The sequence below is a fragment of the Vulpes lagopus genome, chromosome 2 (genome assembly GCF_018345385.1).
Source record: "Vulpes lagopus strain Blue_001 chromosome 2, ASM1834538v1, whole genome shotgun sequence".
Taxonomy (NCBI): domain Eukaryota; kingdom Metazoa; phylum Chordata; class Mammalia; order Carnivora; family Canidae; genus Vulpes; species Vulpes lagopus.
The window spans coordinates 104526733-104541830 of record NC_054825.1 but is presented as its reverse complement, the minus strand read 5'-3'; the positions used below and the strand labels follow the sequence as shown (position 1 = coordinate 104541830).

The following is a 15098-nucleotide window of genomic DNA, read 5'->3' as shown; positions in this document are numbered from 1 at the left end:
GCTGCTCTGCTCTAAGTACAGCCAGTCATTTCCAGCCAGATGATGGAAGACTTACCTGGTTGTTACTGTTGGCAGCTGATGAATTGGCTTGAGCTGTACTTGCTGAGAGAGAATCAAGGAAGGCTTGGTCAGCCACTGAATTTCCACAAGAAAATGGGTCTTTTCCATCATTGGGCAAAATCTGAATATCAGAAAGAACCACAGTTATTTTCATAGATTAGGGGTATTTCAGAGTTATAGTCTCTAAAGGCAAGCCAAAATTGTCAGCTATTATGAAGGGGTTATATTCTTAAAAGGTAAGTGAGCTCTTGAACACCTATATTAATGGTTCCTTTTCAGAACTATGCAGAGTTCTAAAAATGCAATTAATGCCAGCACGAACTTAAATCCTCAGATTTTTCTCCATCTTGCCCATTTTTAGGATCCTGGCTGCACTGTGCACAGAGGTAAAACACAACATAAACCTAAGACAGGTGGACTGAGTCCAGGGGCCTGTAAACACTCTGGAACCACATGGATGAAACTGGGGTACATGCACAAATTTCTGAGAAGGGCCACAGATTCACCAGATTCTCCAGAGGGTCCAAAACTCCCCACCCCAACTCTCCATCAGGAACAACAGGTAGACAGCCAGCCTTCCATTCTGCAGGTGGCACCCAGGTAAAAATCCTCCCAGGACATTATTTCTTCCTGCTGGAGGGAAACCACAGGCACTTTGTTCTTGATCTCGCTCCCAGTTTACCCACAGGGCACCAGGCAACCTGGGTTTGGTGGGTCACCTGAGAAGAGAGGCAACCTGACTAAGTACCCAGGACTCGAGTTTGAGTGACCTACAGACAACCAGTAGAGGGCGGCAGGAGGTTGATGGGGCGGGGTTCCAGCTGAGAGGGTATGTCCCAGGCAGAAGGGAAAGGGGGTTCCTTCCAGGGGCTGGATCCCTAACTTTGACATTTATGGAAACACAGCTTAAAAGAGGCAGCAGCTCCCAGGAGCTCATCCAAGACCCTCCATCTACAGGAATGGGACAAAGAGCTGAGAAATAGGTACTAAACCAGCACAGACAGAGCAGAGCTACTTAAAACTTTCAATTTTGTGAATGAACTCTATAATATAAACAGTGTAGACAGTAGTGATTATACAATATAAACAAAGGTAAAATAGGGACATTTATTCAGATTAATTAAAAGTTGTTCTTCCTAGAAGGAACTTAATCCAAATATCTGGAGTCACTCTTTGGAGCCTGGTTGCATCTACAGGTAACATTTCTTTGTTGCATTTTTCACATTTTATATAATTAGCAGATATTACTTTACAGTGGAAATTCTTTTATTAAAAATAAAGTTGCTACTTTCCATAATCCATAAAAAGATGTTTGACAGAGACCAGGTTTAATTGCTTTATGACAGTAAGTTCTTACTTCAACATAGTCTGTGGGAACAAGTCCGCGTTCTCCTTTGCTGTTTCTTCCTTCCAGCCATCCTCCACCAACATCCTAATAAAGTTTAAAGAGAGAGAGAGAAAAAAAAGATTATAGTTGGAATTTCCTGCAGAAGTTTTGCTTTGTTATACATGAAAAAATAATTAATGTTAAGCCCTTTATTCCCACAGAGTTAGCACTGTTCAAAGTTATAAATTATTTTTTAAAAGATTTATCTGAGAGAAAGCATGCACATGTGCACACACTCACATGTGCATTAGTTGGAGTAGGGGCAGGAGGAGGGAAACAGAATCCCAGACACCCCACTAAACTCAGAGCCTGACCGTAGGGCTGGATTTCACAGTCTTGAGACCATGACCTGAGCTGAAACCAACAGTTGGATACTTAACTGACTACTAAGCCACCCAGGTGCCCCCAAAGTTACAAACTCTTAAGGCTTCTCTTTACTCCAGAAAATGATATAATATAAAAACAAGAAAAATCAAACAAGTGATCAAAGACTGAAAAGTAGTCCATTTAAAGGATTGGAGTCCTATCCGTGTGTAATTCCCTTCTATTAACTGGTCGGGGGCAGATGACAAAAATGGTTTGAGCTCCGACTGTCAAGAAGTGGAATGACACCTCTACTTCTGGAATCTCTGTTGTCTTTTGTGACCTCTGTGGTCAAGAGAATGAGGTGAGGTAGAAAAAAATATGGAATGTTTTTTTTCTCAGAGTCTAGCCTCAGGAGGCTTTGCACACTTTTTCCAAAAGAGCTGCTGTGTGAATAATTTGGCTTGCTAGATGATGACAGAGAGAGGGCCCAAACTCCTGTACGCCCCAACCAAAGCCAGTAAATCTTCATCAGGGGACTAGCTGGACACCTGAATGACCATGTGTTAAAGCACTCCACCCCCAGCTGCCCACCAGGTGACTGACTGCAGACGCATGCGGGAGCTCAACCTGAAGGTCCCTAGGCAAAACAACAAATGGTTGTTTGCTTAAGCCACTAAACTTTGGGATTAGCTAGTATCTAGGAAAAGCTAACTGACACATGGTTCCTTTGTTCTTCTGGATAAGTGATATTAAACTAAATTGTAAAATATTCTATACCAGAATTTCTACTTTTCAATCTATTATCTCCACAAAGTCCTACTTTTTTACCTGAAGAGTTGTCTTAAGTTCATAAATCATTTCTCAATTAGTTAATATCTGAGTGTAGGTAACACTTTTTTCTTTGAAAACTTTATTTATTTAGCACACATGCAAGAGGGGCAGAGGGAGAGGAAGAGAGAATCTCATACAGTGCCGAGCCCAAATGGGGTTTCATCCCATGACCCTGAGATCATGACCTGAGCTGAAACCAAGAGTCAGATGCTTAACTGTCTGTGCCACCCAGGTGCCCAATAACACATTCTTTTTTAAAAATCACTTTAAACCACAACTCTGTCCATTTTTGACCATGACAGCAACTTAAAATACTGTTTTACCAAGAAATGAAAATTATTTCTTCATTAAAAAAAATCAGATAAAGAATCTTTAATCTCTCCTATGATTAAAAATAGAACCTAAGTACTTATATACACTTGGCATATTATCTAAAACTACATATATTTTTCCTACCCAGTAATTCTTTTTTTTGTATCTAAAACATATAAAACAGGTTTTGAAAATACTATAACATCAAGAAACCTCTATCCTCTTGGTCATTCCTGGGTCTCTGTGCTCCCCCAGCCCTCTGTCCCTCTGACCTAGGGGAACGCCTGCATCTCCTCCTTCCCTTCCCAGCACATCTCCAGCTGTCCTGGCAACCTTCCTCACATGCTAGTCTTGGAGGTATCCAGAGAGACGACCTATCTCCAGCTCTCACCTCCAGCTCAACATTTCCATTTTAAACTGATGCAAAGCTACCGGAAAGGGTTAATTATTTACTGTTCTTCAAGCTCAACATATCTAACAATAAACTCACTTAATCTTTCCAAAGAAGTTTTTCTTCCTGACTCACATACTTTAATAAATCCACCATTCTCTCAAGTCAAAGGTCAAACGTCGCAGGGATCCTTATCTCTTCTTTCTCCAACAGTATCTAATCTGGCACCAAGTCCTCTGGGTCTGACTTGGCAAAGCCTCCTGTGGAGAGCTTTCTTTTCAATTCCTATTGCTATTACCTAAGCTACATTCCCAGGTTCCAGCCACACCAGTTCACTCAATACACCTATGCTAGATTAATTTCCTGGAAATGCACATCTCACCACTTCATTTGCCTAACAACAACATCAAAAATAAAACCCTTAAATGAACCCACTACTTACAAATGAAGTCCAAAGTCTACAGCCTGGCCCATGGGTCCTGTCTGATTTGGCTCAAAAAGTCAATTTTCTGAGCCTGTCTGCTACTGGTATATATGTGCCCTGGACCCCTGGGACCTTTGTTTACATGTAGAGTTCCCAGAAGAGAGAAAAAGCAGAGGCTCAGAGACCCAACAGATGTGGTTTTGGATCTTTGCTTACAAACAGAATGATCCCGGTCAAGTTGCTTATCTTCTACGTCTTACCTTCATCGGTAAAACACAGATTAAAAGTCCCTAGCTCGGGACACCTGGGTGGCTCAGAGGTTGAGCTTCTGCCTTCAGCTCAGGGCGTGATCCTGGAGTTCCAGGATTGAGTCCCACATTGGGCTCCCTGCATGGAGCCTGCTTCTCCCTCTGCCTGTGTCTCTGACTCTCTCTGTGTGTCTCTCATGAATAAATAAATAAATAAAATCTTAAAAAAAAAAAAAACTCCCTAGCTCATAGAGTTCATGGAGAAAACACATCAAAAATACATGTGTAGTACTCAGCCAAACACCTGGCTCATAGGCCGTTAATCAGCCACAGCTGTGACTTCCAGGAAACCATACTTCCAAATCTCTACACTTGTGCTCTGTCTGGGATCTGTATGGGACATCTCTTTCCATTTCTGCCTGATGGAACCCCATACAACTACCTTTAGGGCACTGAACTTTTATTCAATGTTTATAAAATAGAGTCTTACTTCACCATCAATACTTCATAAACAACAGGGAAGAAATTCCTGTGGGTTTGAATGATCAACTTAATAAAAAAAATAAAATTGAAAATATAAGTCCTTAAGAGCAAATCAGATTTAAAAACTTACTCATTCTCTTACCGGATTTGTAATTGTGATGATTTCTCCTTCATTAACCGTCAGTTCATTATTTCCAGGCTCAGCAGCAAAATCATACATAACCCGAGCCTGTTGAGAATAGCAACAGAGGAAGTTACAAATGTAAACTTCACAGTAAAAAACCAATCTTTATCATACACTTTGTAAACATGCTGGTATGAACAAACACTCATGACTGTGGCTGTGGTTTTTTGAAATAAAGGAAGACATATTACCAAAATGATTCATCAGCCCTATTGTGAGGAAGAGGATACTAATGGTGAGGGCCCCTGCTCTGTTTTGGAAACAGGGAAGGTTTCTCATAGCTGCCTACACTGCTTTCAGGGACCAGCCCCCAAAATGTTCTCAAAACACACCCTTATTATCCAGGGGGCGAAGTGTACCTTTTTTTTTTTTTTTTTAAAGATTTATTTATTTGAGAAAAAGAGAGAGAACGTGCATGAGTACATACAGGAGCAAGTGATGGGGCCAGGGGCAGAGGGAGAGAGAATCTCACGCAGACTCCGCACTGAGTATGCAGCCCAATACAGGGCCCAGTCTCAAACTCTGAGCTCACTACCTGAACCCAAACCAAGAGTCAGACATCCTACCTACTGCATCACCTAAGTACCCCAATACCCTTTCTTTAAGGAAGTAAGAAGTGGAAATGGAGATATCATTCATTCTGGGCACACTCAATCTCAGGGACTGAAGGGACATACAGACACACATGTGTACACTCATTTAAGATGCATACATGCTCAAATTATTCCCTGGCAGTGAAAACTCTCGCTATTCTTTATCTAGAGCCACTGGGATGAATTTTAATAATGTGGTACCCCTAGCCAACTAAACTCAGAACTTAAGATCTGGGTAGCGAGATATACTTACATTCTTCTCCTAGAATATGTCACCCTATACGGAAGCCTACACAGGGTTGCGTATACTGGTCAGGTAACCTAACAGCTGGGATTTTCAAACCTTTCCTGCAACAAAATCTTAATTTCATGGCAAACAGACTTAAGCTGTTCTAGCTGACGGGAGGTGGGGCTGCTCCTTCAGCCTCTTCCTCAAGAGGTTCCTAAAGGTGTCAACCCAGAAACATGGATTCTAGGAATACCGCTATGCATTTATTCCAAGATGATCACTGTTGTAAACAATAGATATATATATTTTTATAGTATTTAATATATTTTAATCCATTTCAAATTCTAAATTATCGTCTTTCATGGACCATCTCATAAAAGAAGGTCCATCTCATATACTGGAGATAACATGTACCTAGGAAACCGATGAATTACTTTAAAAGTAACTGTCCTAAGTGGCAAGTTCAAGTATATGTACAGAGCTAGTCAAATAGGACTAACAGAACTGCACTCATTTAACAAGATACTTGCTGAACACCCACCATATGGTCAGAACTGCGCTAGGCCCTTCTGCTTGCCAGTGTGCTCCCCCACACTTGCTTAATGATGCCTGAAATACTCAGAACAAGGATAAAGGATTCACATCTACTGGTAAAGGTTAAAAAAAAAAAAACCCCTCCAAATACTATTTTGACATACATCAGAAGAAATAAAATGGACTGGGGGATGAATATGCAACAAAGTAGGTAGAGTAATATGTTATTTACAGAATCTAGATGATAGGTGGATGGTGTTCAATAGAAAATGATTTTGATTTTTCTATTTTTACATATTTGAGATTTTTTTCATAACAAAATGTTAGAAAGAAACAAATGGTTAGTCACAAAACTGGCATCAGCTCCTGGACTTCCATCCTGAGAGGCTGGGCAGGGGGTATAGGGAGCAGGTTGCAGGCGCTAAGAAGTCTGAACGGAGTCATTACATGGGACAAGACTGTGTTGATGGCTCTTTCTCATACTGCTGCAAAAGCAGTTAGAATTCTGTTGGTCACGTTGTGGGGTATTTTTTTTAAAAAATCGCATCACCCCAATCTCAATTTCTCATGCAACAAGGGCAGATACAGATAAATGCATGAGGAGGGTCCCTGGGCCAAGCACAGGCCCCAGGGCTGTGGGCTTCCTGGGATACACAAATGAGCCAGATGAACAACCTGCTGTTTGGTTCTTGTTCCTTAAGGATCCTGCTTAACATTTTTTTTTTTTTAATGCAGCTAAATCTAGCTAATCCCCACTACAGAATACCAAAGACTATTCTTGTGTACCAAATGTCCAACTTGATGAAACAAGTCAAAAACTAATACTGGAAACTCCCTTACACATTTAAATATTATGGAACTTTAAGCCATGGAAAAATGTATATAAACACTGTAGGTTTATGTAAACACTGATTTAAGCCTTAAAAAACAAAACAAAACAAAACCCAGAGATGCTTCTTAAAAATTAGAATTGAGAGAAATTTTAGAGAATGAAAAGAATGAAAAAAGCACATCCCCAAATGAGCATAAATGTGTCAACAGAAAACAAAGTTGAGCAGTTACTTTTCCCAAGCTTAGGTAGCCTAGAGGCCCCTAGAATGTAAACCTTCGGGGCACTGCCTCCCTTCACCTGCTTTTCCCGTTCCCATCCTTGTATCTGGCTTCCATCTGACTGCTCCTCTCCTCCACCAACAGGATTCCAAGATGCTGGCCCCCACCCCGACTGCCCATCAGTCCCACTATGCTTCAGGTGGCCTTCGAGAAGAGGTCCATTTTCTGACTGCTTTCCCCAGTGTTGGCTACACTCTAAGAAATGACTCAAGTATTTTCAGAAGCTAAACCTCTACTTGGTTCCTGGGCAGATGATGTGATACTGTATGTCGAACACATACTGTCAACAACAATTAGTTTCTCCAATGGCAATACCAAAAAGTATTACAGATGAAGGTGAGGGGATAGTAGACTGCAATCTTAAACATCAGTTCCATTACCTAGCTGCAAATAAAAATAAACATTAGCGGATCCAAAGCTCCAGATGTTCCAGGCACCGGAATGCAAAATGTGCCACCACACACCTGGTATGTGCATAATCCATCATCCTTAACACATTGTTTCCTTTTGAGAGAAGAGAGAGAGGTATAAAAGTATTCATACTTTCTGGCTATGTTGTAAACATCTGTTATGTTGTCTGCTCCATGTCCCTTCCTTCTGGAAACTTCCTGCTTGACTCCATGCCATTGGTAAGCATATAAACCAAATAGGGATAAGGAGAACTCTTTCCCAGAAATTGATACAGATTCTGGCAAGCATGGGTCTTTTTCTCTGAAAATGCTGTCAAAGGCTAACCAGCTGAGGTAGGAGAAAGTCCATCTTTGGTGGAGTGTAATGGCAAAGAGAAAGAATGTTCTGAGGTGATCACTTGAAGGACAAGCCTGAGGCTATGTCTCCTGCTGTCAGACACAAGAGCCAACATCTCATTTCCACAGGTGCCTAAGCTAATGTGAGTTCAGATCCTGTTGCACAACGAAGACAGTTCAAGTCGATACAATCCAATAATCCCAAACCAAAGATTTATTAAGACATTCTAAATAAAGACAAACACTGGATATAATAAATACACGACTGCATTTCCTATTTTGCAAAAAGAAAACACTAGAACCTAAAATGAACAAGAGAATGTTTAATTCTCTTAGTTCAAAATGTAAAAAACAAACAAGAGAATGTTTAATTCTCTTAGTTCAAAATGTAAAAAACAAACAAACAAAAAACCCCAAAAAAACAAAAACAAACAAACAAACAAACAAAAAACCAACCAACCAACCAAGCAAAAAAGTTCATGTGGGGATCAGGATGCAGGAGACAAGTCCCTATTCTTAAGCATCTGCTTCTCTGGTTTGCATAAATCACAATTAACTGTTGGGAAAAGCTCTAAATCTTCGGTAGTGTAGCTCTCTCATTTTAAAAACAGAGACACTCAAATAGAAACTAAAATTTAAAAAATTTCAAAGTACAGACAGATCCTTTATTAACATGGTCCTTGAGAATCGATGTTGTGCATGTAAGTGGTATTTCTATATGACTAGTTCACCTTTTTAAATGCTAAGCTTGTGTTTTTTAAAAAAGATTTTCTTATTCACTTGAGACGGTGAGCAGTGGGGAGGGGCAGAGGGAGAGGAAGGAGCAGGCTCCCTCATGAGCAGGGAAGCCCAGGGCCCTGGGGTCATGACCTGACCAGAAGGCAGATGCTTCACTGACTGAGCCACCTAGGTGCCCCTCAAACATCGAGCTTATTTTACTTAAGCACGCTCATTTGACTTTTTGTGAAATCATATAGTTAATGCCTCCTATATCTTGCTTTTACATAACCATCAAGATCATAAGAAGAAAAAGGACTTCCTTTAATAGACTGAGAGCATTATTATGCCCTTAATACATGCAGATGTATTTGTCCTTACTCTAAATGATTATGACTTAAGTGCTTTTCGGTTTCTATTAATATATGATTTCAGGGACGTCTGCATGGCTCAGCGGTTGAGCATCTGCCTTTAGCTCAGGGAGTGATCCTGGAGTTGTGGGATGGAGTCCAACATCGGGCTCCCTGCATGGAGCCTGCATCTCCCTCTGCCTGTGCCTCTGCCTCTCTCTCTCTCTGTCTCTCATGAATAAATAAAATCTTTTTTAAAAAAATCTATGATTTCAATTAAATCCTGATCTGTGCTTGTGCAGTTGTTACATTGCATCAAACAGCGAATATTAAATTATCCCTGTAAAATTTTATCTTGTTAGATTTAGTCATGCTCCAACCTACTAAGTTTTCTGGATTCTGAAGCCATCATCTAACTATACCCAACCACGGCTCATCCTTCCCTGTCGAGAGTCATCAGAAAGCTCGTTAGATACGCTTTCCATGGCTTCACCTGTGTCATTACGAAAGCTGTTAACATATGGCAGGGCTGAGGTCCCAGTCAGCCACACATACTAAGAAACTCTTTCCCAGACAACATGGATTGATTATCACGTTTTGGGTTTGTTGCTCTAAGGTGGACCATGTTAGTATTTGGATTATTCTAAACTGAAGGCAATCGAGACCCTGCAGCTCAGAGGAAACTTCTGCCCTTCTCTAAGGTACACAAAGAATCCACGCTGGGGTCTTTCCCAGAATAAGGCTCGCTCGCTGAGATAAATTTTATCTGAGTGACGCATCTGTACAGCAGGGCAACCATCTAATTACAAGATATCTTCTCACTGCCCTGAGAAGTGCATTCCTTTCCTGTCAAATCCCGGACCCTGCCCCCTTCTCCTTCGTTCAGAAGGACATATTTGAAGGAGGACTTCATCCACCTGCATTTTGACCTCCAACTTTCTGATTCAGTTCTTCTGTCCAGCTTCTCTCTAAATTCAGGCAAAAGACCCTGTGAGCAAAGTATCTGTGATGAGCACGAAAACTACCCCCTGAAGCAATCAGGTCTGCCCTGAGCCAGGGAGACCCCACACACCTGAGCCCAAGAGGTGTACCCACCTGCACGTATTGCCCCGCATTTTCCTCATATAAACTGGGAAGTACCTCCAGCACTCTGTGGAGACCATCTGAGATGCTAGTGTGCTATTTCCCAGTGGGGGTCTCAATGAAATGAATTCATTTGTTTTACCACTGCTCCTTTCTCTGCCTGTGGATTTGTCAGCGGTGGATGGGGAGACCCACCACCCAGCTACATATATGCCTCACTTTGCCCATCTTTGAAATTTCCATGTCTGTGTGGATTCCCTGTATGTATGCTGTTAAATTTGGGATTTTCTCCTCTTAATCTGTCTCATGTTAATTTGATTCTTAGTCTGGCTAGAAGGACAGGAATGTCCCTAGAAAGGGACAGGAATTCTTGCTTGCGGACAGTTGGCGTAGTTGGCAGGATCCTGTAACTCACTGGCCACTACTTGCCCGGACAGTACTGCAGCTGAGAGATCCTGGAACGTCTGACAAGCAGCCACAGAAGGAGAGATTTCTTACCATGTCAGTCTCCCAGAATCTCTACCTTCAGAGTCGATGGAGCGAGACTGGTGAGAGGCCTTTTCTTACTTTCTACATTGACATTAGGAGAAAATGTTTGTGTAACTAGTTCCTTGGGCTTAGTGACTCCTTGGTTAAATTTGGTTACTGACCCATTTCTTCCCAGAGATGGTCTTCATTCTCCTTTGTGTCTTTTACATTGTTTGTTATCCTTGTTGCTAAGGGACATCTTGGAAGCCAAAGCCACAAAATTGGTGGCTCCGGGTCAAGTGCTTAAAAGCTGCTAGAGCATTCTCTACCCCAAGAAGACTGTCGTGATAGGATAAGTTGGTCACAGAACAGGGTAGATTGACCCTAGATCACTTGCCAAAATCAAGTAAACCGTACAATGAAGTACACTCCACTCTAAAACAATACACAGTCCCCAATCCCATAGCACATCCCTCTTAGATACTAGTATGGCTCCAGGAGGCCCAAGGCTTACAGAAAGCTGTTAGACTTTCCCTCTCATCGTGTTCTCTGTCCTAAGAGCTCGGCTTATGACTAATGAGAATAAGCTCTTTGGTCTCCACCACCATCCTTGGTGGTCGGCTGAACAGATGAGGATCTGAGGCTCTCCATCCAGCTATGCCAGCTCTCAGGGGGTGTCTATCATGAGAGGTTTCAGTCCATAGGAACTTTTGTCATCTCAACCTTCATTGCTTGATCAGTGCTAGAAAGTTACATCCCAGAAGCACCTGCCTGGTGTTACAGATTAGTAAGCCTGTGACGGAGGCATCTCACATTCTCTTGCTATCAAAACTAGAGACAGCATTTTCACTGCACCATCCTTACGGCCTGTGCCCTTTGCTTTCTTAGCCTAATTTTGGGAGTAAACTTTTGAATCATGGGGTCTGTGTCATCTATGCCCTTTTCTGGAAGCCTCTTTCATCTTTGGTTAAGGCACTAAAAGGCTTATTGGTTTGAATTGCTATCAATAGATCCTACTCACCAATGGCCAGATAATGGTTCCTTTAAATTGGTTATTTAAAAAAGCAAAGCAAAGCAAAGAAAAAAGAGTTCTCAATTGTCTTATTAGTGTAATGGCTAGCCTCAGGGACTCCCTTGACAAGACAAAAGAACAGAAATTAGCCTTAAGGTTAAAAACCAATGTCCACATCCAAAGTAAATTCCCCTTAAAATCCAGACTCACCTGCCTGTTTTAACTTCCCTCTCCCCGCAAGATTTACAGAGATCATTCTGGCCTAATCTCTAGGTTTTAAGTAGCTGGGATGCTCATGTAAAAGCTGAAAGCCAGAATATAAATCTAACAAAAGCAACTGAGACTGGCAATAAGGCTGGCACAGCTCCTACTCTCCAGGGCTCTGGGATCAGGCTCTGCCCACTTTGGGCATTCCTGCAGCTGTATCCTAGACTACCCAACTGCCAAAGAATTCACATTCTCTGGACAGTGCAGATCTTTTAAACTATAAAATCCTTTTACCCTACCCCCATTTAGAGAGTAATTAGATTGACTATATTCATAACTTTGGCTTCACTAAGCAAATAGATGACCAAAATTTCCCCTAGGCCCTTAGTCAAGTGATCTGCAAAAGGCCAATGTTCAGAGACTAAAGCCAAGGGTTAATTTTGTACCCAGAAAAAAAAAGGCTTTGTTAAAATGCTTTATACATATTTTACAAAGTCATAAATCTCTTGGTTCCCATTTTAGTTAAAATTCTCCCTGATACAAAGAAGCAAATTTAGTTAAAAATATGGGCCAGTGGCACCTGGGTTGCCCAGTGGGTGAAATGTCTGCCTTTGGCTCAAGTCATGATCCCAGAGTCCTGGGACCATCAGGCTCCTTGCTCAGTGGGGAGTCTGTTTCTCCCTCTCCCTCTGCTCCCCCTGCTTGTGCTCTCTTTCTCTGTCAAATACATAAATAAAATGTTAAAAAAATAAGAACATGGACCAATCCTTTGATATTCAGGCTGTAATCCAGGCCTTTGGGGAATTAGGAACACCTGTCTTTCTTTTACAAACCCCTAAAACCCAAAAACTGCAACTCTAGAAACAGGTTAATGCTCACCATCTACCAAGCTTCACCTATTCCTCTCACAAGGCTTGTACATATTATAAAGATCGGAATACTGGAACAAAATTGTTCTGCACCTAATAGAAACAAAATTAAGGTTTTGTTTGTATCTTGTCTGTGTATTATTTGGTGTGTCCATGTATATTGTAAATGTGAGATATTTTCTCTACCTCTGGATGATACTACTAAAATTAATTTGTAAAAGAGCTTTAGTTGAAGGCAAGCACTTGTAAGGCCAGGCCATTCTAAAACTCAGAAACTAACCCAAATGTTTTTCAAGTTCAAGTGATCTGGGACAATTTTCAGTATTAAAACTAATTTAAGATTGTTGGTTTAATTAAAGCAGACGCGTATTTAGAGTTATCAGCATTAAACATAAAACGTTTATTCTGCTTGTGTTTACTAAAAGTCAAGTAAGTTCATGATATCTCTGTTGCAAAATCTGCCAGAGCAAAAAACCAGAGTAACGGCTGATTTTGTCTGATGCCTCATCAAGTTTTATGGATAGTCTGGGCAAAACTGTTAAGAACAAGTAAATTAAACAGAGGTAAACAAAATAAAACGGTTTGTAGGTAAACTTTTAAATACCTTCCAAAATCTTTCATAACCTAAAATTTTAAAGTCTTGCTAAGTTAAATGATGAGTTCATTGATTATCTAGATCATTTCCAGTAAGATAAAATAAGGAAACATAATCATACTTTATGTTTTACTGAAAGTAAATGGGGGGGGGGGGAACCACATTCATATAAAATATAAATCTGCCAATCTAAAGAATTCTGGTGTGACAGTTCACAATTGCTTACTACTTAGTTTCCACTAGAAATTAAGGTTTCTAAGCATTAAGAATTCTAACAAATGTAATTAAGACCGCTGGAAACAAGGGAAACAAGTTGATAGGTGAGGAAAATGAGATGTGCTTTTGAATAAGAAAAAGTATGAGGAATGAAAATACCTATTGTTGGGGAAAAAGAAAATAATTTTGTCTCAAGTGGGGCTGGTTATTTAAACAGGGAAAATTTAGGACAAAATCTGAATGTAAAAAAGAACCTTGTAGGGCAGCCCCGGTGGCGCAGCGGTTTAGCGTCGCCTGCAGCCCTGGGTGTGATCCTGGAGACCCAGGATCGGGTCCCGCATCAGGCTTCCTGTATGGAGCCTGCTTTCCCCTCTGCCTATGTCTCTGTGTCTCTCATGAATAAATAAATAAAATCTTAAAAAAAAAAACATTAAAACAGAACCTTGTAGAAGATTTATGGAGAAACAATCTTTGGAAAGGAACTATGTGTGGTTGCCACTGGCTGAGATGAGGATAAATTTAAATAAGTAAATGAGTTTTAATATCAAAAGTACCCCAGTACAACATTTTTGGCCTTTTCTTTGTTAAAACTACAAACTTGAACTACTTGTCTTGAACTTGGACTACTGGTCTGTTCTCCCTAAGAAACTGTAAACAAAAGTTTTTCTTTACCTTTTAAGTTATCTGCATAAGAAATAATTATTCTATTTGCCAAAATAATTTCCTATGTTTATCAGCTCTTTGATTGCTTATGAAACCTGAGTCTTAAAATGAAAAGAGTTAAATTTTGCTCAGAACTTTGTAACCTCTATTTGCCTTTGAAATCTTATACTGTCATTGTGGTTAAATGGATAATTAAATATTGTTTCATAATGACATCATTCTATTTAATCAAATGCTCAAACCTTTTGATACTTCTGACATACATCCCAAAATCAATTTTTTAAAAAAGACTTTATTTATTTGAGAGAGACAGAGAGAAAGCACACACACAAGCAGGGGGAGCAGCCAAGGGAGAGGGAAAAGCAGGATCTCCACTGAACAGGGAGCCTAACACGGGACTGGATCCCAGGACTCTGGGATCATGACCTGAGCGGAAGGCAGATGCTTAACCCAGGCGGCCCCCAAAATCAATTTCTAAAGTAAAATCTTTTGACCACAATCTGAGGTGTTCCCAAGGGCTTGCAGAACATTTCAAAGATTTCTTTTTGAGAAAGTAAGGTAATTAGGCTTATTTGGTATGTTAAATTACACGTGAAGCATTGTCAAATAAATGATATTCCCATTATACTTATGTAGATATGTTATTAAAATTAAGTGTTCTAAAAATTATATGAGAATCCTAGAAATCTGATGTCCTGGTATGTTATTATCCTGAAGTGTATGTCACAAAAATAACTAAATTTCCTTTGTCAATTGCATTGTCATGAACTCTAGTCAGACTTCAATCATGGCCATTTTAAAGTTTATCATCATTTATAGACAGTTATACTTTTACTCAGATGCCTCTATAGAAATTTCCACAAATGTGCTGCATCTTCAATGAGACTCATGGAAAAAAAACTGAGTAGCGGCATCTGGAAGCCTTCAGGTTATAAAACTGAACTAGATAAAAATTCTAAAACTAGTAGAAGAACTGGATTCAAGAATTAGTAATGCGGAACTGAGTAAGTTGAGGAAGATAATTACACTTTATGACTTTTTGTTTAACATTGCTGACTTTTTAAAAATGTTTCCCAGATT

The 15098-nt window shown here is 40.3% G+C and overlaps 1 protein-coding gene across 1 annotated transcript in view; it reads right to left on the bottom strand.

Moving 5' to 3' along the window:
- The window catches only part of SNX9 (sorting nexin 9), a 114952-nt gene that overhangs the window by 60553 nt on the left and 39301 nt on the right, over positions 1–15098 (bottom strand). Inside the window, exons 2-4 of the mRNA XM_041743095.1 lie at positions 4585–4671; positions 1418–1492; positions 56–181 (exon numbers count right to left, since the gene is read on the bottom strand). Coding sequence (XP_041599029.1) covers positions 56–181; positions 1418–1492; positions 4585–4671 — 288 coding nt within the window. The remainder of the gene's footprint in view (positions 1–55; positions 182–1417; positions 1493–4584; positions 4672–15098) is intronic.